This window comes from Pristiophorus japonicus, chromosome 3 (assembly GCF_044704955.1).
Source record: "Pristiophorus japonicus isolate sPriJap1 chromosome 3, sPriJap1.hap1, whole genome shotgun sequence".
NCBI lineage: Eukaryota > Metazoa > Chordata > Chondrichthyes > Pristiophoridae > Pristiophorus > Pristiophorus japonicus.
The window spans coordinates 251,743,070-251,769,884 of record NC_091979.1 but is presented as its reverse complement, the minus strand read 5'-3'; the positions used below and the strand labels follow the sequence as shown (position 1 = coordinate 251,769,884).

Sequence of the window (26,815 nt, the reverse complement as noted above, 5' to 3'; positions counted from 1 at the left end):
CCTGTTGTGATGGTTCAAGTGGACATTGAATAGTTCTACTGCATAGTCAAAGAAACTCAACATCACATCACATAACAGATTAACTGGTCATTTATACAATTAATGCTGGTAGGATCCTGCTCTGCGTAAATTGTCCAGGGTTTGCCCACATAACCCCACAATGTAACTTACTGAATGTGAAGTACTTTTGAGATACAAGCAAGTTCGTGTATTTCAGTTTCATAAGTTAGAATCATGAGCATTTTCTTAAAGCATTTTCAAAAACCCAGGGGGTGATAAATTCTATTGCGCCCTGCTTGCATGCGGTAACATCTGTGGGGAGGGGGAGGGGGGAGGGGGGAAGGGAGTGCCGGGGTGACCAATCGCAGCACAGAGCCCACCAAAGAAAACTGCCACTTTAAAAAAAAACATGGAATTCAAAACAAATTCAGGGAAACTTCCTGGGATCTTAGAATAGTTTAAGATGCATCCTGATTAAAATAGGTGAACCTACTGCAGTGCCACAAGGATGCCTTGCATGTGTAAAAACTTATATCCAGAAGTGTTGCCCAATAAATTGTCATTTTCAAACTGCAGTACTAATTACCATTATTCGCTAATAAATCTTTCCAGGTTATCACATACAACCTGCAACTCCATATGATCAAAGATTTAACAGAGTTCAGCATCCACTAATCATGTGTGTTATGGTCATAATTCATTTAGACATCCAGTGTCTTTAAGCAACTTACAAGATTTTTTTGTAAAATGCACTATGCCAGTTCATGAATTAAGCAGTGAGCGAGTCTATATGCCTAATGACCTTTAAAATTGTGCTTATTGAAAGTTTTAATTAGGTAGACTTCAGAATATTAAGATACCCTGTTTTCAGCTCTGTGTAAATGCTGAGAGGTCATTTTGCCCTGGCTGGTGTGTCTAGAACTAGGGGGCAGAGTTTCAGGATAACAAGTTGGCCTTTTAAGACTGAGATGAAGAGGAATTTATTCACTCAGAGGGTTGTCAATCTTTGCCAAAGGGCTGTGGATGCCCTTGAGGCCGAGATCACTAGATTTTTGGACTTTCGGGGAAAATAGAGTTCCAGTTCAGATCAGCCATGATCTTACTGAATGGCAGAGCAGGCTTGAAGGGCCGTATGACCTATTCCTGCTCCTAATTCTTATGTTCTTACTCAGTCCATCAAAAAGTATGCAATTCAGAAGTTATACATTTTCTCCATGCAGTTCTTAATAAATGTATTGCACTTGGTTTTTTGTACTGATCATTCATTCACCAAGTTTAAAGCTAGAAAAATAACAGCAATGCTTCCCAAAAGGAAGCGATTCTCACTAGTCGAGGACCACAATCTCAGTGACCTGTTCAAGTGACCGTGAGCCATTTCCAAGCATGTCACCATTTCTGGTAACAGTTTTTGGTAAATGAGGCTCAAGTTTGAAGACGACACCAAATGGGGTGGGTGTGTGGAAAGAGGCAAATTAAATAAAGGATCAGGATGGATTGTGGTGGGCTGATGATTGGCAAATGTTATTTAATTGTGCACAAATGCATAGCAATGAGACCATGAAACAGATATAGAACAGGGAATATAACCCAACTGGAGAGGAATCTGAGCGTATTACTAGTTAACTCACTGAAACCAATAGGATGCGGCAGCAGTTAGGAAAGCTAACTGGATCTCAATATACAGCCAGGACAGAGTACAAATCCCAGGAAGTGATGAGGTCCCAGCACTGGACACAGAGTGGTGGGTACAATTCTGGTCACCATCCTACAGCAAAGATATGCAATTCCACTTAAACTTTTTCCCTCTGCATAAAACAGTGACATCTAAATTACCTGTGGCACCTTCCCTTTTCTTTGCAGCAATCTCAAATATATGAGGATTCACTTTATTCCATTAAGAATCTTCCCTGATTTGACAATTTCAACCTCTATCTTCTCATAGCTTAGTTGCCTTTAGCAAGGTGTCCAGTGCATGGCTGACTAAGATATCAGTTTTGGGGACCAGCCACATGGAATGCTGATCCTGTACTTTCCTGTTTCCCTATAACAATTTACAAAATAGTGGTGGTGGGGGGAAGACAAAAAAAATCTGCGCACTTTAAAAACCAACTTTATTTTGATTTTCATATTCTGCAAGGAAGAAAAGTACATCCACTGTCGTATTCCATCTTCAAAAATCAATTTTTAATGCCAGAAGTTATTTTGTACCATAAATCAATCAATGGGGCATTTTATACATTCTGCTGGAAATTGTACAGAAATAAAAAGGTAGAGTCCAGCTTTTTTTTAAAAAACTGCTTGAAGCATTGCATTTTTAGCATTAGCAGCCAAGAAGAGATTGATTACACACAGCACGTGTAACCCATTCATACAGATTTCAGTATTTAAACCAGTCCTTTTGAAGACCATAGTATTCAGAAAGGCTTGGCAGTGAAGTTTGTACAAGACTATGGAATGATCATATTACCTATGTATATCCTTAAGTAGCTTATTTTCATTGACCACAAGTGTGTGGCACCGTTGTTAATTCTTCATTCCCCCGACCCCTGGAAAAAGAGAAAATCTATACCCCACATGTTAAGTGCTTTTTGGTTCTATTTTCGCAGCAAATGCACTCGAAAATATTGAATGAGGTTTAACCCATGCCCAATGCTCACATGTAATGTGAACTATGTGGACTGAAAAGCTATAATCAAAAAGTTGACTGCACAAAAACAAAAAAAAAATTTGCAGGAACTTGTGCTCGTTCACCTCTGACCTCATTTGAAGCGCCCGCCATCTCCTTCACTCACAAAGCGTTTGCGTCCCCTTAAAGAGAGAGTTAAATATAAAATAAATTAGCACTGCAAAGTCTTAGCAATTAGCAATGTATCTGTTCTTGTATTAACTAATCAACAGCAATTGTGTAGTAGGCGCTCAGCACGGCACCATATTTTGGTTACATTAAAAATTATTATTTGACAGGAGCACACAAGTGGGTTTGAATTCGACTGGGCTTGTTGAAATAGTTTAATGCTGCATTTTAGTCAACCCATGTTGAAGTATGGGAAAGGGAAGTTAAACTAAATAACTGCACCGTACATTTCTAGCTCCTAAAAAGTACAAGTTTTAAGCATTACTTCAGGTAACCATATATGGACTATTCTCCGAGAGGTAGTCTTGTATCCCGAGAACAAATTAAAAAAAAGATACATGGGTGTTGCTGGCAAGGCCAGCATTTATTGCCCAGTCCTAGTTGCTCTCGAGAATGTGGCAGTGGGCCATCTTCTTGAACTGCTGCAGTCCATGTGGTGAAGATACTCCCACAATGCTGGGAGGGAGTTCCAGGATTTTGACCCAGCAACTTTGAAGGAACAACGATGTGTGTCCAAATTGGATGATGTACCACTTGGGCAGGGAACTTGTGTTCTGATCTACCTGCTGCCCATGTCCTACAAGGTGGTAGAGGTCATGCCAAAGAAGCCGTGGCGAGTTGCTGCAGTGCATCCTGCAGATAGTAGACACTGCAACCACAGTACTTTGTTGATTGAGTGCAAGCTTATAGGGTGGTAGTTGACCGGGCTGGATACACACCTTTGGTGTATATGCACGCACATGACACACATCAGACGCGAGAGCAGCGTCAAAACATGGGATGTGGGGAAAAGGAGAAAATTTTTGGTTTACTATTTATAGCAAAAAACAAATGCGCTCTATATTTTATATACACACACAGAATTCACTATAAATAGAAAAGAGCAGAAACATTCCTTCCCCCACTATGAACCTTTGCAAACACACAGAAATATATACAGGTGCAACGTCCCGAATCTGGAACTCCAAAAACCAGACATTTTGCCCATAGCTGATGGGAGTCACAGAATTATTGTCCGAAAACTTGACATTTTTGAGGCAAAACCTAAAAGCTGGCATGGATTCGGTCAAGGATTCCGGCTTTCAAACAAGAAAATCAAGTCTGTAATCCAGATTTCAGAACTTGTCACTCAAAACCCGGCACAGATTCGGTCAAGGATTCCGGATTTCAGATTATTGATTTTGTCTGAAATCCGGAAAAACTAAAAAACCGCAACAGAATCGGTCCCGAGGATTCTGGACATTGTGCCTGTACTACTTTTTACAGGTTGTATGTTTGACTGCAGGAAGGACTTCAAGGATGCATGCAGGGGGTCAAAATTTTTAAAAGGGCGAGGAATAGCAGTTTAAAAACTGCAACGAGCCACTCTTTCAAAATACCTATGTAGTTATTTTTGAGTCTACTGTATCTTCCTGGTACACTCAGCTCATTGTATCAGTATCATGATAAGTCAGTTTATGAAATACAATGAATGTTACTCACCTGGAGGGACAAAGATCTCTCAACTGTTTCACTATGATCCCCATTTGATGGCACTGTTCCACAAACTGTTCCATCACTGTGTAAGCCTGTGGCACATCTAAATGAATATCTGGAATTTCTTTGTATACTCGCTCAAAACCCTGCAATATAACAATTAGAATTTTAAATAATACATTTTTCTTTTATTGAATTAGCGGAATCCTTTTCGCCAAGTCTTGTACTAAAAAATGCTAATTTTTATGTTTCATCAGATAGGTTTGACCATCAATGCTCAGCATGGAAACGTTATTTGATATACTGATGGATTATCGAAGTAAATTGTTTTCTAACAAGCACCTGCAAATAAACTCTCCTAATAAGAACATAAGAAATAGGAGCAGGAGTAGGCCACCTGTGGCCCCTCGAGCCTGCTCCGTCATATCTGATCTGATCATGGACTCAGCTCCACTTCCCTACCCTCTCCCCATAACCCTTTCTCCCTTATCATCATTCAAAAATCTGTCCATCTCCATATTAAATATATTCAATGACCCAGCCTCAACAGCTCTCTGGGGTAGAAAATTCCAAAGATTCACAGCCCTCAGAAGAAATTCCTCATTTCCGTTTTAAATGTGCGACCCATTAATAACGGACAGTGATCAGTCACTTTTTTTTCTCTCCCCATTTTGTCTGCATTCCTTCCTCTCCAAAGCATATTCTTCCTATTCAGCTCACAAAGCCACATATTTAGTCAATACCAACAAAGAGTCGTGACAATGAAATAGTATGGAGCATTGCAGCCAGACAACTGAATTCTACCCTTCGTGGAGGAGATTACAGCATCCAGCCAAGTTGTAAGTCAGCGACTTAGGAATTCAGGCATAAACTGAATCATAGTACAGCACAGAAGGAAGCCATTCGGCCCATCGAGTCTGTGCCAGCTCTTTCGAAGGGCAATCCAGTTAGTTCCACTCTCCCGCTCCTTCCCCATCTCTCTGCAATTGCTTCTCCTTCAAGTATTTATCCAATTCCCTTTTGAAGGCTCTTATTGAATCTATCTCCACCACCCCATCAGGCAGTGCGTTCCAAATCCTAACCACTCGTTGCGTAAAAATGTTTGTCCTCATGTTGCAAGCATCAGCACTTTTCAGCACAGGGTGTCAGCCCATTCAATCAGGGTCACTTTTATACACAGTTCTATTTATCCCATTTATTTTTAAAAATAACCTTTTTTGCGAGTCAAATAAGCTACTGTCAAAAGTAGTAATCTCAGGATTACTACCAGTGCTACGTGCTGGTCAGAGTAGGAATCACAGGATAGCCAAGATGAATACGTGGCTTGAGGAGTGGTGCAGAAGGGAGGGATTCAAATACCTGGGACATTGGAACCGGTTCTGGGGGAGGTGGGACCAGTGCAAACCGGACGGTCTGCACCTGGGCAGGACCGGAACCAATGTCCTAGGGGGAGTGTTTGCGAGTGCTGTTGGGAAGGGGTTAAACTAATATGACAGGGGAATGGGAATCTATGCAGGGAGACAGAGGGAAGTAGAATGGGGGCAGAAGCAAAAGATAGAAAGAAGGAAAGTAAAAGTGGAGGGCAGAGAAACCCAAGGCAAAAATCAAAAAGGGCCACATTACAGCAAAATTCTAAAGGGTTAAAGGGTGTTAAAAGACAAGCCTGAAGGCTCTGTGCCTCAATGCGAGGAGTATTTGGAATAAGGTGGACGAATTAACTGCACAGATAGCAGTTAACGGATATGATGTAATTGGCATCACGGAGACATGGCTCCAGGGTGACCAAGGCTGGGAACACAACATACAGGAGTATTCAACATTTAGGAAGGATAGACAGAAAGGAAAAGGAGGTGAGGTGGCGTTGCTGGTTAAAGAGGAAATTAATGCAATAGTAAGGAAGGACATTAGCTTGGATGATGTGGAATCTGTATGGGTGGAGCTACAAAATACCAAAGGGCAGAAAACGCTAGTGGGAGTTGTGTACAGACCACCAAACAGTAGTAATGAGAATGGGGACAGCATCAAACAAGAAATTAGGGATGCGTGCAATAAATGTATATCAGTTATCATGGGCGACTTTAATCTACAGATTGACTGGGCTGACCAAACTGGTAGCAATGCGGTGGAGGAGGATTTCCTGGAGTGTATTAGGGATGGTTTTCTAGACAAATATGTCGAGGAACCAACTAGAGGGCTGGCCATCCTCGACTGGGTGATGTGTAATGAGAAAGAACTAATTACCCATCTTGTGCGAGGCCCCTTGGGGAAAGAGTGACCATAATATTCCTTATTAAGATGGAGAGTGACAGTTAATTCAGAAACTAGGGTCCTGAACTTGGGGAAAAGGTAACTTCAATGGTATGAGATGTGACTTGGCTAGAGTAGACTGGCGAGTGATACTTAAAGGGTTGACGGTGGATAGGCAATGGCAAAGATTTAAAGATCACATGGATGAACTTCAACAATTGTATATCCCTGTCTGGAGTAAAAATAAAACGGGGAAGGTGGCTCAACCGTGGCCAACAACGGAAATTAAGGATAGTGTTAAATCCAAGGAAGAGGCATATAAATTGGCCAGAAAAAGCGGCAAACCTGAGGACTGGGAGAATTTTATAATACAGCAGAGGAGGACAAAGGATTTAATTAGGAGGGGGAAAATAGAGTATGAGAGGAAGCTTGCTGGGAACATAAAAACTGACTGCAAAAGCTTCTATAGATATGTGAAGAGAAAAAGATTAGTGAAAACAAACGTAGGTCCCTTGCAGTCAGATTCAGGTGAATTTATAATGGGGAACAAAGAAATGGTGGACCAGTTAAACAAATACTTCGGTTCGGTTTTCACGAAGGAAGATACAAATAACCTTCCGGAAATACTAGGGGACCGAGGGTCTAGTGAGGAGGAGGAACTGAAGGATATCCTTATAAAGCAGGAAATTGTGTTAGGGAAATTGATGGGATTGAAGGCCGATAAATCCTCAGGGCCTGATAGTCTGCATCCCACAGAGTACTTAAGGAAGTGGCCATAGAAAGTGGATGCATTGGTGATCATTTTCCAACAGTTGATCGACTCGATCAGTTCCTATGGACTAGAGGGTAGCTAATGTAACACCACTGTTTATAAAAGGAAGGGAGAGAGAAAACGGGGAATTATAGACCGGTTAGCCTGACATCAGTAGTGGGGAAAATGTTGGAATCAATTATTAAAGATGAAATAGCAGCGCATTTGGAAAGCAGTGACAGGATCGGTCCAAGTCAGCATGAATTTACGAAAGGGAAATCCTGCTAGACAAATCTTCTGGAATTTTTTGACGACGTAACTAGTAGAGTGGACAAGGGAGAACCAGTGGATGTGGTGTATTTGGACTTTCAAAAGGCTTTTGACAAGGTCCCACACAAGAGATTGGTGTGCAAAATCAAAGCACATGGAATTGGGGATAATGTACTGATGTGGATAGAGAACTGGTTGCAAGACAGGAAGCAGAGAGAGTGGGGATAAACGGGTCCTTTTCAGAATGGCAGGCAGTGACTAGTGGAGTACCGCAGGGCTCAGTGCTGGGACCCCAGCTATTTACAATATACATCAATGATTTAGATGAAGGAATTGAGTGCAATATCTCCAAGTTTGCAGATGACACTAAACTGGGTGGTGGTGTGAACTGAGGAGGACGCTAAAAGGCTGCAGGGTGACTTGGACAGGTTAGGTGAGTGGGCAAATGCATGGCAGATGCAGTATAATGTGGATAAATGTGAGATTATCCACTTTGGGGGAAAAAACACGAAGGCAGATTATCATCTGAATAGCAGCTGATTAGGAAAGGGGGAGGTGTAACGAGACCTGGGTGTCCATGATTCATCAGTCATTGAAAGTTGGCATAGCAGGTGGTGAAGAAGGCAAATGGTATGTTGGCTTTCATAGCTCAGGGATTTGAGTATAGGAGCAGGGAGGTCTTACTGCAGTTGGACAGGGCCTTGGTGAGGCCTCACCTGGAATATTGTGTTCAGTTTTGGTCTCCCAATTGAGGAAGGACGTTCTTGCTATTGAGGGAGTACAGCAAAGGTTCACCAGACTGATTTCCCGGGATGGCGGGACTGGCATATGAGGAGACACTGGATCAACTGGGCCTTTATACACTGGAGTTTAGAAGGATGAGAGGGGATCTCATAGAAACTTACAAGATTCTGATGGGACTGGACAGGTTAGTTGCGGGAAGAATGTTCCCAATGATGGGGAAGTCCAGAACCAGGGGTCACAGTTTTAGGATAAGGGGTAGGCCATTTAGGACTGAGATAGAAACATAGAAAATAGGTGCAGGAGTAGACCATTCAGCCCTTCTAGCCTGCACCGCCATTCAATGAGTTCATGGCTGAACATGCAACTTCAGTACCCGCTGCTTTCTCGCCATACCCCTTGATTCCCCCGAGTAGCAAGGACTTCATCTAACTCCCTTTTGAATATATTTAGTGAATTGACCTCAACTACTTTCTGTGGTAGAGAATTCCACAGGTTCACCACTCTTATGGGTGAAGAAGTTTCTCCTCATCTCGGTCCTAAATGGCTTACCCCTTATCCTTAGACTGTGACCCCTGGTTCTGGACTTCCCCAACATTGGGAACATTCTTCCTGCATCTAACCTGTCTAAACCCATCAGAATTTTAAACGTTTCTATGAGGTCCCCTCTCATTCTTCTGAACTCCAGTGAATACAAGCCCAGTTGATCCAGTCTTTCTTGATAGGTCAGTCCCACCATCCCAGGAATCAGTCTGGTGAATCTTCGCTGCACTCCCTCAATAGCAAGAATGTCCTTCCTCAAGTTAGGAGACCAAAACTGTACACAATACTCCAGGTGTGGCCTCACCAAGGCCCTGTACAACTGTAGCAACACCTCCCTGCCCCTGTACTCAAATCCCTTCACTATGAAGGCCAACATGCCATTTGCTTTCTTAACCACCTGCTGTACCTGCATGCCAATCTTCAATGACTGATGTACCATGACACCCAGGTCTCGTTGCACCTCCCCTTTTCCTAATCTGTCACCATTCAGATAATAGTCTGTCTCTGTTTTTACCACCAAAGTGGATAACCTCACATTTATCCACATTATACTTCATCTGCCATGCATTTGCCCACTCACCTAACCTATCCAAGTCACTCTGCAGCCTCATAGCATCCTCCTCGCAGCTCACAATGCCACCCAACTTAGTGTCATCCGCAAATTTGGAGATACTACATTTAATCCCCTCGTCTAAATCATTAATGTACAATGTAAACAAGCTGGGGCCCCAGCACAGAACCTTGCGGTACCCCACTAGTCACTGCCTGCCATTCTGAAAAGTACCCATTTACTCCTACTCTTTGCTTCCTGTCTGACAACCAGTTCTCAATCCACGTCAGCACACTACCCCCAATCCCATGTGCTTTAACTTTGCACATTAATCTCGTGTGGGACCTTGTCGAAAGCATTCTGAAAGTCCAAATATACCACATCAACTGGTTCTCCTTTGTCCACTTTACTGGAAACATCCTCAAAAAATTCCAGAAGATTTGTCAAGCATGATTTCCCTTTCACAAATCCATGCTGACTTGGACCCATCATGTCACCATTTTCCAAATGCACTGCTATGACATCCTTAATAATTGATTCCATCATTTTACCCACTACCGATGTCAGGCTGACCGGTCTATAATTCTCTGTTTTCTCTCTCCCTCCTTTTTTTAAAAAGTGGGGTTACATTGGCTACCCTCCACTCCATAGGAACTGATCCAGAGTCAATGGAATGTTGGAAAATGACTGTCAATGCATCCGCTATTTCCAAGGCCACCCCCTTAAGTACTCTGGGATGCAGTCCATCAGGCCCTGGGGATTTATCGGCCTTCAATCCCATCAATTTCCCCAACACAATTTCCCAACTAATAAATATTTCCCTCAGTTCCTCCTCCTTACTAGACCCTCTGACCCCTTTTATATCCGGAAGGTTGTTTGTGTCCTCCTTCGTGAATACCGAACCAAAGTACTTGTTCAATTGGTCTGCCATTTCTTTGTTCATGAGGGGAAACTTCTTCACTCTGAGTTGTTAACTCGTGGAATTCCCTACCGCAGAGAGTTGTTGATGCCATTCGTTGGATATCTTCAAGAGGGAGTTAGATATGGCCCTTACGGCTAAAGGGATGAAGGGGTATGGAGAGAAAGCAGAAAAGGGGTACTGAGGGAATGATCAGCCATGATCTTATTGAATGGTGGTGCAGGCTCGAAGGGCTGAATGGCCTACTCCTGCACCTATTTTCTATGTTTCTATGTTAATGCTAAAATACAGAAAAAGGACTTATAACATTACATTAGCAAACATTCAGAAGAGAGGTTGCAAAACTATTTTTCAGGCTTCCTCAAGTAAGTCAGTTCTCACAAATAGTCAGCCCCATTAAGGCTGGAGTGGTGGGCTTTCAGCTCAAGTACTTGAAAGCCTTTAAATGTATGTTGCACTGTTAGCCAGCAGGTGGCAGACTTACTCTGTGCATTTGGTCCACGGTGATGATTGATTCCCACAAGGATTTGAGCAGCTTTAGTATCATTTTGAAAGTAGTTTCCCCAGTCGATTCCAGAACCATCACTATAGCCTAAACACGAAACATTTTCAATGCCACAATCAAAAAACCTCATACTTGTATTTTAACTTTAAAAAATTGTATCGGCAGCTTTAAACAAGCTCTAAAACCAAGTTATTGCACTAAAAGATTGTAACGTATTACCTAGTAGTTATACCAGCACAGCAGCTGGGGGAATTTTAAATTCAGTTAATTAAATGTAAAAAATCTGAAATTAAAAAACTAGTATCTGTAATGGTGACCATGAAACTACCGGATTGTCGTTAAAAAACCCAACTGGTTCATTAATGTCCTTTTGGGATGGAAATCTGCCATCCTTACCTGGTCTGGCCTACATGTGACCAGACCCACAGCTATGTGGTTGACTCTTAACTAGCCGTGCAAGCCACTCAGTTGTACCAAACCGCTGCAATAAAGTTAGCACTATAGGAGAACCTTCACCACATGGACTGCAGTGGTTCAAGGCCACCTTCTCAAGGGCAATTCAGGATTGGCAATAAATGCTGGCCTCGCCAACAACACCTGTGAATGTTTAAACATTTACACACCCACATCCCATGAATGAAATTAACAAAAAAATGTAACTGCTAACTCAAAGGCCTTCCAAACCAAAGTTGTAGAAAAAGCAGTTGTGATTCTTTATCAAAAATGTCCTGTTAATACTGCAAAGATGCATGTGTCCTTGCAAAGCAAAAAGGCCTCATTTTCACTAACAGTTCATACCTGATAATTCAGTCATTTTTTGCACTATCCAATAATTTGAATTAAGCAACATAAAAGTGAAACCTGTACAAACACCCCCCCCCCCCCCCCCAACACCCCCACCCTGAAAAGCAGTCTCTTACTGATAGTCCCAAATACCTTACCTTGTAGTAGATACAAACTGCACCTCAAAAATGTGAGCACTCGCAAATTACGAACTACGGACAGCCTTCGATGCACCAAGTCCATTTACAACTTAAAAACACCAGGCACGGTCAGTGTGAGGCAGCAGCAGGTGAAAAATCAATGTGTGTGTAATGGAGATCTCTTCACCCAGCAGGCACAGTGCAGATAAACCGGTCTCTCTCTGGGATTGCCTGCGGCACAGCTCTATCACAAGGGTGGAGGCATTATCTGCCCTTATTGATGCTGGGTAAAGAGATCATTATACAAAACCAGGTACTGACCGTCAATGGGAGAGGGGCAAGGGCGAGCTCAAGATTTGAGCCAGAGGAAGAGATAGTGTATGGTTTCTCCTCTTTTACCCACCCTCGGTTTCGCATCTTTGCCTGCTCTTGGGTGGCCTCCTGATACTTGGAAGTTCTCACACAATAGCTGCTAGCGCGAAACCACAAATAAAAGATTCTCAACTACAAGGGACCCAACTGTTCGAAGGTAAATCCAGTAATATTTGTACGTCATTTGGTCAGAACATCGCGTGATCAAACCTCCAGGGATACATCCAACCAGAGTTGGCAGCTCTACACCTGCCCCCAAGCACTTCAAGAATTAGCAGCTGCAGCACAGAGGGAGGGAGTCCTGAACAGGGGTATGCCGAACATTAATTCCTGTTAATTTGGCTGGGATCTGCCAGGCATGCCGGCCCTACATAGCAGATCCCAAATTCAGGATACTCCTCCCTCAATGGAAAGGGACCCCAGGATGGCAATGATCTAGGAAAATCCGTGAATCACAAAGTTACAGCAAGCAATTAAGAAAGCAAATGGCCTTCATCTCATTGAAACATAAAATTCTTAAAGGGTTTGACAGGGTTAATGCAGGGAGGATGTTTCCCCTGCCTGAGGAGTCTCGAAACAGGGGTCAGTCTCAGAATAAGGGGTCGACCATTTAGGACTGAGATGGAGAAATTTCTTCACTCAGAGGGTGGTGACTCACCTCCGAGGGCTGTCGAGGCTCAGTCGTTGAGTATATTGAAGATCGATAGATTATGAGGGAGGGATATAGATAGATATAGATATAGATATATAGATAGAGTAGAGCTTCCAAACATTACAATGGACCTGAAAGATAACAAGTTTGCAGTTGATGTGTTCACATGTAGAATATGTAGGTAGAGTGCAATTTGCTTTGAATGATCACTGCTTGTATTGATCATATGAATATACTGTTGCAGCACTCAAATTGAAATTGCCAAAACCATATATAAATTATGTCTTTCATCAACTATACTGAGCAATTTGGTGCTAGAATTCCTATTGTTGAACAGATGAGTAATGGTTTTCAGTATTTTAAACACAGTAAATTGTTCAACCTCTTCTGACAGCATGCTTAGAATGTCAATGCTCTTAATATTGATTCCCCTTCTGTTTCATTAAATGTCAGTCATAGACCAATATGCTGATTGAAATACTGCTGGGCATAGAACACCAAACTGAATGGTTTTCATATAGATGTAGTAGAAATGGCTCAAAGCTATGTAGCTTGCTTATTCTTTAACCATTTCATCCATGGCAGAGAAACCCTACACACTCCCCTCTCCAAAAAAGTTTGGCACTCACAAGAAACCAATCCTCCACAAGCCAGCTAGGTATGCGGACAACATTGTAATGAGGAAGATTTATACCAGTTCATGACGTCATTTATGTTCCACTCGAGCCTCCTCCCTCATTTAACTATCAGCATAACTCTATTCCCTTCTCCCTCATATGCTTTCTAGCCTCCCTTAAATACATCTCTATTTGCTTCAACCACTCCCTGTGGTAGCAAGTTCCACATGCTCACCACTCTCTGGGTAAAAAATTCCTTCTGAATTCCCTATTGGATTTCTTGACGACTATCTTATATTGATGGCCTCTAGTTTTTCTCTTCCCCATAAGTGGGAACATTTTCTCTGTATCTACTCTATCAAAAACTTTCATAATGTTAAAGTCCTCTATTTGATCACCCAAGAGAAAGAGACCCCCAGGTTGTTCTTCCTTTCCTGATTGGTATAACCCCGCAGTTCTAGTATCAAGCTTGCAACTCTTTTTTGCATCCTCTCCAGTGCCTCTATCCTTTTTATTATAATGCAACCAGAACTGTACACAGTATTCTAAGTGTGGGCTAAACATGGTTCAATACAAGTTTAACATAACTTCTCTACTTTTCAATTCGATCTCTCTAGAAATAAACCCGAGTGCTTGGCTTGCTTTGGTTATGGTCTTATTGGCATCACAACTTTGTGATGTGTATTTGTACTCCCAGATCCCCTTGCTCCTCAACACCATTTAGATTCTTATTTTCCATTAATATGTAAACCCTATTTTTCTTACCAAAATGTAATACCTCACACTTATCCATGTTGAAATTTATTTGCCAATTATATGCCCATTCTGCAAGTTTAATATCTTCTAATAATTTGTTGCAGTCCTCCCCAGTGTTGACTATCCCTTCCAATTTGGTGTCATCCACAAATTTAGAAATGATTTTTGATTCCAAAGTCTAAATTATTAATATAAATTGTGAACAGCATTGGTCCCAGCATTGATCCCTGTGGGACTCCACTTCCCATCTTCTGCAATTCTGAATAGCTACCCATTACCCCTACTGTCTGCTTTCTGTCTTGCATTCTGCTGTTCTCCCGACTCCGCATTCCCTGACCTTATTCATTAAGTCTATTATGTGGTACCTTATTGAAGACCTTTTGGAAATCTAGATATATTACATTTACTGCGTTACCCTTGTCTAATCTCTCTGTTCCCTCTTCAAAGAATTCAGTAACGCTGATCAAGCAATACGTTCCCTTTTGAAATGCATGTTGACTATCCATTATACTTTTGGTTTCTAAATGTTTTTCTATTTTCTCCTTTAGTAGGGATTCCATTATTTTTCCTACTACTGATATTAAGCTGACTGGCCTATAGTTCCCTGGACATGATCTATCTCCCTTCTTAAAATATAGGTAGCTAACCGTCAGTCCTCTGGCAGTACACCTTTTTTTAAACAAATTATTAAAATGTGTGTAAGTGTCTCTGCTATCTCATCCCTAGATTCTTTTAAAATGCGCAGATGCAATCTGTCCAGACTAGAGGTTTTATCCGGAATTTGGTTAGTTTCTTTAATATTTCTCCTCTTTTTAGCATTTCTAATCTCATCTACCAATGTCATGTTCACCTGATCCATCTCCCCAGTAAATACTGAAGCAAAATAATTATTTAATATTTCTACCATTTTGCGATCGTTGCGTGTGATTTTATCTCAACCTTCCCTTATTCCAGAATTTCCTTTTAAATTTATGTGCCTATTGAATATTTTACTATTTTGTTTTATGTTCTTTGATAATTTAATTTCATAGTTCCCCTTTGCCTTCCTAACTTTTTCTTTGCATTCTCGCCTAGTCTCTTCGAATTCTCCCTCATCATGTTCTCTGCTGCTGTCCATGCACTTAGTGTATGTCTCTTTCTTTACCCTCAATTTTTCCCTTATTCATTCCATGGTGTCTCAACGTTTAGTTGGTTCTTGTTTTTTTAGTGGAATATATTTTTCCTGGGCTCTGTTGAACAAAGTTTTAAATGTTTCCCATTGCTGTTCTATATCATTACCAATTTTGTTGTCTATTTTATTTTCCCAAGTTCTATTCTCAGCCTCTAAAAAAAAAAAATCAGCTTTTCTCCAATCTATTACCCTGGTCTTTGTCATGCTTATGTCCTTCTCAATTATTATCCTAAACCATGTATTATGGTCACTATTCCCCTACTTTTACGTCTCATCTGCTTGGATATCTTGAATTATATATAAAAAACACACACATACACTGTACTTGGAGGACTTAATTAATTTTTACCTTATACACAAGTTCATGGTGAAAGTGTGGCACTTCGAGTTCCCGTAGGCAGCGTTCAGCTTCTGCTACATCTCCAGACACTTGGTATTCCTTCAGCAACATGTCAATCTATCAGAGTAATGATGTGGGTAGAAAAAGGTAGTCAAACTCTCTGCAGTAACTAACACATTTAGTCACTTGCTATGCAACCAACTCTCAAAACTTGCCTGTTTGGTTACTACTATTAAGCTTACACAGATTGTTTACTGCAGATTTTCAGTCAAGTTGGCTTGACTACACTACAAAAATCACTAAAATTATGTACCTCTTGGACAAGTTGTTCAACAGGTCTTTGTCCACCTCCTGTCCCCCATACGTTGTCCAAACGAAGACCACCTCTTTTCATACTGAGCAACACGGCTGCTCTACCCAGAGCAGCTCTAGAGAAAGGATAGATGGGAGGGTGGAAAAAAAAAAGTGATGTTAAGTTCAACTGATCGAACAGTGCAGGCTGCTTCCAAATCTCCTGAAGCTGAACAAGTGTTACTATAGTCGACCAGAGTTAAATTTTTGCTAATGGATACTAAAGCTCAAATATGTATTTTCTTGCTTGCAAGACTTGTATGCAATCTCCTAAAATACAAGGCAAAACCCAAACACTTACCTGGCATTCTCACAATCCACCTTCCCTTTATAGCTTTCAATGTAACTTTTTGACAGGATTTCATCTGCCACAGCTCTTGCAATGAACTGGCCTACAAGCTGGAAAGATGAAAACAAAACAAAAGTTGTATTAAGCATTTTCTTTCAAGTCACTTTATTCAATCGCAAAAAGGCATGCAAATAGCTTTAAAAAAAACTATAGCAACTTTGTTGCATCTCACTACAATGAAGGGAATAACTACTAAAGCTCCTGCAGTGCACCTTGTTTTAAACCCAGGAGTGACTTGGAGAACATAAACTTTCTAATGAGGACTGCCTAACTAAAATAAAATTGAGATATGATTGAGACAAAATTAGGGTAAAACTGCACAGAATTAACCATCTTTCATCCATCATAAAGGATAATTTATTGAGGTCAACCAATTAACCCCTGTTAAAGCCAGGTATTTGATCCATTAAACAGGGAGACCAGTTCAGTTCTACAGGGGAAGTACTGTCAACATACCATAAAATCCTTGTGTTCATTTTCCATTGGTTTGACTCTGAACATTGAAAAGTGATGACAGGTGGGAACAGGACTGCAGTCTGCTAGACACCATCAAGTGTCCACAATAGCATGTAGTTACTCACTTTATAAAAATGAGCCTCTATTCAGCCAGTCTAGACCGTTTCTGGAGTACTCAATGATGGAGGGCAGAGATGAGTAGAGGCTCGGGAAAACTTATTTTAGACAGCGAGTTGTTACAGCAGGGAATGCTTTGCCAGTCAGGCAAGTTACACGAGTTTCAAAAAAAGTCAGAGTGCAAAATGGTTACAAGCATGTATAATTGACCAGCAATAATAACTCATGTTATCGGGTTCAGTACAATAAAGATTTATGGAACTGTTATTCTACCCCTCCCTATGGGCTACAATTACAACCAATTATAGAATCAATTGAAATTTACAGCACGGAAAGAGGCCATTTCGGCCCATCATTTCCGCGCCGGCTGCCAAACAGCTTTCCAGCCTAATCGCACTTTCCAGCTCTTGGTCCGTAGTCTTGTAGGTTACGGCACTTCAAGTGCATAGCCAAGTACAATGTGTCACAAAGTATTGGAGGCAAATTCACACCAAGTTCTCTATACAGTTCTACTTTTAGTTTGCCACAGCAGGCAGTTACCAAGTTATAGTGAGGCACTTTGCTGGAGAAAGCAAAGAGAGATTTAATAAAAAAAACAATTATTGACTTCAGGTTTATTTTAACTTGACCCTTTATCCTGCTACATGAAACTTGACCTCCTTTAGCTGGAAAGTAAAGGAAGGAAAGAACAGCACTAAATCCCATTCATATTCAGCCAGGTAGGCCAAGAGGCAATGAGTAGCAAGTCTGCTGAATGCTACAAAGGAGGGCCAGCTACGAAAGTATCACCTACTCAAACTAATGAGTTTGGACAGCACTTTCCTCACTTTCAATTATAGAATTAAACTAGACTGGCATTCGAGTTATAGGACCAGACTATATTTGCATATTAAATAGGGTATAATTATTTTGGGGCTGAGGCACATTGTTGCGAGTGTAAAGGGAGGTTTAATCTACATCCAGCTGTGCCTAACCTAGGAGTATTTCATGCAGACATGGGGTGCCTGGAATGGAAAGCATTCCATTCACCAGCACAAACATTACTTACCTTGGAGCATAAACGGCAGCATGGACTGGTTGGGCCAAATGACCTGTTTCTGTGCCATATATCCTATGTAATCTTATGTAACCGTAATGAACACAAAAATCAAAATACACAAAACAGCCTCATTTAGCATTTCATGCACTAACCTGTGGCGCTCCAGGAGTGTCCAAGGCTAGTTCTGGCAAATCCTTCAGCAGCAAATCAAAGGACTTTTCCACATCATTCGTAGTGAGCACTTTCCCGCACAAATCGGACAGAAGTCTGGACGTGAGCTCACGGTGGCTGGCCTTCCCCTCTAAAGCTAGCGATACTGCTAGCACTGGCACAGTACATTTCATTTCTCCAAGATTCAAGTTATTCAGCAGTTCCTGCAAAACAATGAATGCAGAATACAGCAAGGTTAACAAAACAGCCTGGAAAAATAGTTACGATGTGAGAAATGGGAATCTTTACAGTATTTAAAAAGAAATAGCAGTAGTCAAGCAAATAATCTGGGGAGATGGGGACAGAATATGAACAGATAGTGGAAATACCTTATGTATAGGTGACAAATTCCCATAGAATAAAGCATTAAATAGTCCACTTTGCATAGAGTTCTGCAGCTAAATGGGGGCTATGGAATTACGGATCTATTGCTAGTCCTGTGATCAGGGAGCTAGAAGCTGTTGTATATTCCCGATCCTTCCTTCCAGGGCTCAGGCACTCTGGAAGAAGGGGCCTTGGAAACAGATGGGGACGGGGTGGAGGAAAGAAAACCATTAACTAGATTGGAGTTTGAAAACATATTCAGTCTCTTTTACTACAGCTAATAATTTTGGAATAGAAGTTCCAACTACAGCAATGTGTAGCTTTTGTAACAAGCAGCATGCTGGGCACAAGACCACAGTATTTAGTTCAAGTTACTTTGCTCAGCTATATGACCTGCTGAAACAGATCTAGCAACATTGATTCTACAGATATGTGGAATGGCTGTGCTGAATCTGCTTTGCTGTGTCTCAATAATGTGGTTTTGGTTTTAACCAACTCCATTTTGGATTATATCCAAACTTGCTCATGATTTTATTTTGTCTATCTCTGGTCACATTAGATCCGCCCGAGAATCAGGAAAGGAGACCAAAGAATTTCCGCCACATCGGGATAATCTCACTTGACTGCTGCTTCAAGAAAAGTATTTTTATGCCGTGATTTAGAATATATGGAAGGGAACACACACACACAAATACACAGTTGAACACTAAGTTCCAAATAAATCCTACTGAATGTGGCCCAAAGACTGAAATGACATTATTTCCACATTTGAGAGATCATAATTGTCCCAACAGCAAATAACAAAACAGCCAATAGCTTACTTCATAACTCAGCACTACTCACAGAAAAGCTGGGAGTTCAGTGTCCTGGCCAACATTTATCCCTCAACCATCATCACCAAAACAGATTAACTGCTCATTTGTCTCACTGCTGTCTAGGGGTCATTGCCATGTGCAAATTGGCAGTTGTTTATGCTTACATAATGACTACACATTTAAAAAATAATTAAATTGCTGTAAAGCGCTTTGGGATTTTCTGAGGATGGGAAAAATGCTATGCAAACGCACTTACATTCTTTACTACAACAAACAAGAGCAACTTGATTTTTTTTAAAATATTTGTTCCTGGGATGAGGGCATCACTGGCAAGGCCAGCATTTATTGCCCATCCCTAATTGCCCTTGAGAAGGTGATGGTGAGCTGCCTTGAACTGCTGCAGTCCTTGTGGTGAAGGTACACCCACAGTGCTGTTAGGGAAAGAGTTCCAGGATTTTGACCCAGTGATGATGAAGGAACCAAGTCAGGATGATGTATAACTTGGAGGGGAACTTGCAGGTGATGATGTTCCCATGCGCCTGCTGTTTTGATCATTTGTATAGAATTGAACTTTTAAGTAACATTTCTTGATGTAGTGGCTGATGAGCATTTTGTACGGTTTATTCTCCAAAATAGTCACAAACCTCTTACTAGCCCTACGCCCTCAAAAAGGTATATTCGTTCCAGCCTGAGCCAAGACAGCCCATGAATTTATTACTTAAACTTAGGAAATTTGCAAAATGGTGACCACAAATTTCTGAAAAGAGCAGCTGACATAATATAGAAGTATCAAATACTATGTCTTCTGTGATTGTAACAATCCTTTTTTTTTTTAAAAAGTGCGATTTTTAGGAAAATTAAGTGAAAAGCATCAATGGCTTGCCACACAGGTTTTCATTCATGAGGCGCTCCATAACTCTCAGTTGTCACCTAACCTGCACATACTCACTGATGAAAAAAAACACTTCGTAGAAACTAGTGAGGACATTGGTAAACAGTAATTTTATTGCTAAATACATTGATACTATCATTGTATTTGATGATTTTTCCAATTTATGAATGATTTCCATAGTGTGCAAACTACATATTTACAATTAGGAATGGAACAATGACACGAATAGTGTAACTTTTACCCAGATAGATAAGAGACTGAAGTACCCTGAAACAAATTCTATTATATATAAAAAACAGAGAGAGTCAAAACTAGCTTTGGGCATCAATATATAAATGAATGTGTGTTGTCTAAAAGTAAAGCTGAAACTTAGTGAGTTCTAAAATAGCCACCCAGCTCCACTGTGTACAGCTTCCAGGAGATGCCATTTGTTTTTGACTTCCATACAGCACTACTGTGCTAAGCAGCCAGGAAGACTTTGTTTTGAACAACCACCATCTGTGGATAATTCAACCTGGCAATGGAACATTCAGAGTAACCATTAAGCATTAATATGCATTCCAGATATTTCAAAGACTACTGGTACATTTAAGCTGTGGGCTTAACAGGGATAGAAAGCAAGTGGCTAAAGCATAAATGCGTGGGAACCAGAGTCCTGAGAAAAACAGAACCAAAAGCAAGTGCTGGACCTGGTAATAGACTATTGGAAAAGAGACTCTTTACACTCACTGTCAAAAGCATAGTTTAGACAATTACCGCCATCAATTTACTTAAGCCTGCGTTGTACTGTATGCATTTTAATTCTGTAAATAAATCTAGTTATTTAATTTGGAATCCAAGTTAAACTCGAGTGCGGTGTGACAATAACACCATCGACTAGGCTGGCTTGGAAAGAGGAAAAACGTGCACTGGACACTAGCAGCATAGGGCTGTGGAAATCTAAAGGGTACAAGGTCTCTTCAGGGAGGTAGAAAAATCACAGGGTTACAGCTTTGGTTTGTAGGTAGTTCGAGGTCCACTTACAGGAACTGTGCAGAGACTGTTGCAAAATGTAAACATTTATCAAAATACCCAAAATCTACATCATACTGGGAACAGCAAGTGCAAGACACACCTACAAAAAAATACATATAGTACACCTGTAATTTAAAAGTTCAGATAATGTGTACAATTCCAGAAGATGGAAAACCATGTACAATTGACTAGACAACTGAACGTGAGCAGACATTCCTTTTTGGAGGTTAACTCCTACACTTATCTCAGGGACCCATACACCTGCAATTATTGCCTCTATTTGGTTAGTGATGATGCAATGATTATTTGTAAAATTTTGAAACTAATTTCTGAAAGAAACATTTAATTAAATGGGTGCTTCCTGCAAGTGACTTATGTATTGATATAACCTGTTAAGAATACTGAATTAAAAGTTAGTTATACATAAACAGTAACTATAAACAAGTTTTACAAAATATTATAAATAAAAACACACATTTTTCAGTGTTTGTTATGGGCAGAGGTAAAGTGATTCAAATGAGCAAATATAATGAAATGCATCTTGCTCTAAGCAAATCAAATAAGCAGAAAATCAAATCCCCATGTTCCCACCGAATAATTCTTTAACATTACTTCCTTTCTGAAAGGATCAAATATCTATGAATAGATTAATCCACTTTAAAATCAACCTGTGGGAAAAAGCTACAATGTTTAACAATTCCAAATAGCTCCACTCACACATTTAAATTAAATATTTGAATACATACCAGAACCTCATTAGTGTCTCCATGTTCAAAGTATTCTTGCACAATTGGAGTCACGGTTTTCTGAAAAACCCCTTCATCTAAGGGTAGAACCACTGTTTCGTACACGCAGTTCTCCTGTTGAGATATACGAAACAACTAAACTCTTGTTATGCAGTGGTTTTGCAAACTGAAACAAGTTTCCCTAATTCAGAATATTTCTGTTAGGCTTCAAAACATTTTGAAGGTATAGGGATACGTGGCGACCTGCTCATTAAAGAGAAGGGGATATTGAACAAATTGGCATTAGCCACAGAACAGAAAACAGGTTGCTTTAAACTTTGATGGTTTTATGGATGCTTAGATCATTTCTCCTCATCTCCTGAAGGCGGTGACACCTGCTTAGGTACAGTTCCATGGATGCCCACAACCGTCAAATTTTTTGCCTGTGTAGATTTCTCATACATGTGTCTAGTGTTATTGGGCCGCGCCGTTCTGGACACCCGTTTTTCGCGCCACAAAGTGTGCCTAAAAAATACTTACCTATTCTCCGGCTCCCTGCAGGTCCTCTGGAGCTGGGCGTGGCGCAGCACGAACTGTGGGGGAGGGGCGCGGAGCTAGGTCTCTGCGCTGAAAATAGTGCCGGGACCTCTGCACATGCGCGCTACAGTGGGCGCGCATGTGCAGTAGCTCCAGGCGCGCAAAACTGTGCGGTAGGTGCCCGAAACACGCAGTCCCTAGCCCTGGCCGAATGGCCTCACTGGGGCTTCATGGATAAGGTTGCCTCCCACGCCCAGCTCTTGCTTCCTCCCGCCCGGACCCGACTTGACTCCCGCTCCCCCACTTCTCCCCTCCCCTCCCCCACCCCGCTTCTCCCCGACCCCCCTTCCCCCGTTTCTCCACCCTCACCCCCCGGCCCCCGCTTCTCCCCCCCCCAGCCCCCGCTTCTCCCTCCTCCCCCTCGCTTCTCCTTCTCCCTCCTCCTCCTGCCCCCCGACCCCCGCTTCTTCCTCCCCCTCGCCTCTCTCCACCCCTCCTCCCCCTCGCCTCTCCACCCCTCCTCCCCCTCGCCTCTCTCCACCCCTCCTCCCCCCCTCCCTCCCTCTTCCCTCTCCCCCCTCCTCCTCCTCCCCCCCCCCATCTCCTCCTCCTCCTCCCCCTCCTCCTCCCCCCCTCCTCCTCCTCCTCCTCCTCCTCCCCCTCTCCCCCACCCCTCCCTCACCCCCACTCCCTCTCCCCCCCCTCCTCCGACTCTCTCCCCTCCGACTCTCTCTTTTCCCCCCCCCCTCCGACTCTCTCTTTCCCCCCCCCCCTCCGACTCTCTCTTTCCCCCCCCCCTCCGACTCTCTCTTTCCCCCCCCCCTCCGACTCTCTCTTTCCCCCCCCCCTCCGACTCTCTCTTTCCCCCCCCCCTCCGACTCTCTCTTTCCCCCCCCCCTCCGACTCTCTCTTTCCCCCCCCCTCCGACTCTCTCTTTCCCCCCCCCTCGACTCTCTCTTTCCCCCCCCCTCCGACTCTCTCTTTCCCCCCCCCTCCGACTCTCTCTTCCCCCCCCCTCCGACTCTCTCTTTTCCCCCCCCTCCGACTCTCTCTCTTCCCCCCCCCCGACTCTCTCTTCCCCCCCCCCGACTCTCTCTTCCCCCCCCCCGACTCCGACTCTCTCTTTCCCCCCCCCTCCGACTCTCTCTTTCCCCACCCTGCTCCCCCCCGACTCTCTCTTCCCCCACCCTGCCCCCCCGACTCTCTCTTCCCCCACCCTGCACCACCCCCCCCCCCCCCCCGACTCTCTCTTCCCCCACCGACACTCTCTTCCCCCACCCGGACTCTTTCCCCCCCCCCCCCCCCTCGACACTCTCTTCTCCCCCCCCCGCCCCCCCGACTCTCTTACCCTCCTCTTCCTCCTCCTCTCTCCGACCCGACGCCACCTACCTGTAAATCCGGTGCTGGGGGCGGGCCCAGCCCAAAATCTTGGGCCCGGCCTATTCTTCTCCCTCCTTCCTCCCTGTCAGAAACACAGACACTGACAGACAGAGAGATAGAGACACTGACAGAGACACACTGGGGGAAGGGTGGGGCGGGGGGCCGTCCCAGCACGCTGTTGGAGGACTCCCAGTGCTGCAGTCGGTAAGTAGAAAATGTTTTATTTATTTATTTTATTTTTTATTAACTTTTTTTGATTAATTTATTGGTTGATTTATTGATGTATTTATCATTTATTATTGATGGTTCTTTATTTGTAAAATTGAAGTGTTTAATGTTGTAAACTTCCCTTTAACCGCCCCCCCCCCCATTCCCTATGCCTGATTTGTCACCTACGCCTGATTTTCTAAGTGTAGACAAGGTTTTTCTGAGCGTACAAAAATCTCCACTTACTCCATTCAAAGTTAGGTTGGAGTATGTTTTCACTGCCTAAACTTTCAAAATAGGTCTAAGTGGCCAGACACGCTCCCTTTTGAAAAAAAAATCTGTTCCAAACTGAAACTGTTCTAACTGACTAGAACTGGAGCAAACTAAATGCCGAGAGTGGCAATTTCTAAGATACTCCATTCTAAACCAGTTGCTCCAAAAAAAAAAAATACAGGAGCAACTCAGGCCGAAGCTTGGCCCCATAACGTGGAAAGAAAGCCCACAATTGAGCCCACCCTTAGGATGACACCTTAGGTTAAACCTAGCCCTAGCGGCCTTTCGAGGCAGATATCAAAGATCTCATTCACTATTCAAAGAGTAGGAAGTTTTCCCAGTGATCTGTCCAAGTCTTCCCTGAACCAATACCTCCAAAAATAGATGAACTGGATATGCATCTCACGGCTTTGTGGGGCCTTGCTGTGTGTAAAACGATTGCTACAGAAATTGTGACTACACTACAAAGCAATTCAGTTATATGAAAACATTCTGGGACATCCTGAAAGACACGAGTGCAAGTCTCTTTTTTCCCCACTCAACTTCTGCAATCAGTAACCCAGTCGATATCCAGCTTGAGGGCAGAGGCGACACCACTACTGACCGATGTGATGAACTATTTTAAGTATTTCACCACAGAATAGCTCATTAACACTTGGTGTATTTATCTATTGAGGAGCGTAGGTGGATAGGTGGGTTGAAAGATAGATTAAACAAAGTGATCGCATTTAGGATGCTAACTGAACAAGTTGAGTTCTAAACTCGACCAGTTTTTTTCCAGTCACCCATCAACCATCACAAGCACAGCCCAAGAACATCTGCAATGGGGAAAAATGTTGACGTTAGCCTTGTCCCAGAGCAAGGAAGGAGATCTGTTTTAATCTGACCAACTACGCAAAATATTTCAATTTATTATCCTACAAAATACAATATTCCTTTGTTCGCCATTAGCAAAGTAAGTTTGAACAATAAGAGGAACAAATAAAAATAGGTTATTTGCTAAACCATGGTACCAACCAAGTCTTAAAAAAAATTATTTACTGTCTGCTGCTCAACATTCACTCACCTGATCTTCATCATAATTGGGATCTCGGACATCCACTTCCTCCAGATCATACACCTCACCAGGTGTCCCCCAGACACCTTTACCTCCTGCTCCACCTACCAATAAAATTTGAATGTTCGAGAACACAAATATAAATTCACTGTTTAAAACCATCACAAGATTATACAAGCTTTCTTGCCAACATTTTTTTTTTTTTAAAAAGTGGTACAAATACCATATTTGGGTTTCAGAACTGTAATCTGGGCCATGGTTAAAAAAAATTCTAGTTAGAAATAATTCTGATCCATGGACTATTGAGTGCTGACTGAAGTGGCATTTGATGTCCAACAAATTATAGTAACTGCCATCCAATCTGAACATTCCCTCCCATCCCAATTGCACTTTATTCAGTAGAACTCATTCTATAGTTGTACAAGTACTCACTGGAAAATAAATGACCATTTGTGTTCCAAAATAAGTAGGCCTCGTCTTTATTTTCCTACCACATCATCAAAGTAATATATTTCAAGTTGTATGTGGTACAACTCAAAACAAATAAATCTTTACGAACAGAATCTCCATTGAGCTCCACTTCCCTGCGAGATCATGGCTATTTGATTCCTATCACACTAGTGCAGGGTTAGTACACTGATTGTACGAATATGCCTCCTGCAAAAACACACAATTACCACCATGAATGGATAAATGCACTACTGTATGTTTTTGACATTATAGGAAACCTTTACATTGTTCAATGTTTTAATCTGCTGTATAACAATGCTTACAAGGATCTGTGGGTAACCCTCTGGAGCACAATATTTCATCAGAATTGGGGTGATCTTTCCTCACTGGTTGGTAGGGCCTCGACAAATCACTTTGCAAATTTGTGATCTGCTTGGTTGTATTAATACGCTGGTCATAAACTTTGCATTTTTCAGTGTGACAACTACAGTAACTCGGCAAGGACGTACAAAAATGTGTTTTATGGGCAACGATTCTCCTCCCAACCATCCAATTTCTAAAAGCCACTCCCAATAATTAAGGCCAAGGTCTGCAAATTATTCAACTACAAATTCTGGAATGTACACATCACTAACTCCCCTGTTCGATGGGAAAGCATTAAAAACCTTTATTTACTTCCTTCTAAAGGAGCACCCTACTTCCACTCACCCTCAGCTACAATTAAGAATTTATCACGCAGGAAACCATAGCCGCAAACCTACATCCTCTCACATTAACATTCTCCTTCTCCCCCCACCCCACTTATTGCACTTTCAGAGAGAGATTATTCCTATCTACAATCTCAGCAAAAGCCATCTCGACAGAGTTTCTAATTGGTTTAAAGTCCACAACACATCAATCCAGAATCATAGAAAGTACACAGATGACTGATG

The 26,815-nt window shown here is 42.1% G+C and overlaps 1 protein-coding gene across 1 annotated transcript in view; it reads right to left on the bottom strand.

Moving 5' to 3' along the window:
- Window positions 1-2,094: 2,094 nt before the first annotated feature.
- The window catches only part of pdcd4b (programmed cell death 4b), a 35,345-nt gene continuing 10,624 nt past the window's right edge, over window positions 2,095-26,815 (bottom strand). Inside the window, exons 3-11 of the mRNA XM_070876539.1 lie at window positions 25,443-25,537; window positions 22,001-22,114; window positions 18,152-18,373; window positions 16,340-16,437; window positions 16,001-16,115; window positions 15,697-15,804; window positions 10,836-10,943; window positions 4,337-4,476; window positions 2,095-2,808 (exon numbers count right to left, since the gene is read on the bottom strand). Of these exons, the coding sequence (XP_070732640.1) occupies window positions 2,760-2,808; window positions 4,337-4,476; window positions 10,836-10,943; window positions 15,697-15,804; window positions 16,001-16,115; window positions 16,340-16,437; window positions 18,152-18,373; window positions 22,001-22,114; window positions 25,443-25,537 (1,049 nt within the window). The 3' untranslated portion in view covers window positions 2,095-2,759. The remainder of the gene's footprint in view (window positions 2,809-4,336; window positions 4,477-10,835; window positions 10,944-15,696; window positions 15,805-16,000; window positions 16,116-16,339; window positions 16,438-18,151; window positions 18,374-22,000; window positions 22,115-25,442; window positions 25,538-26,815) is intronic.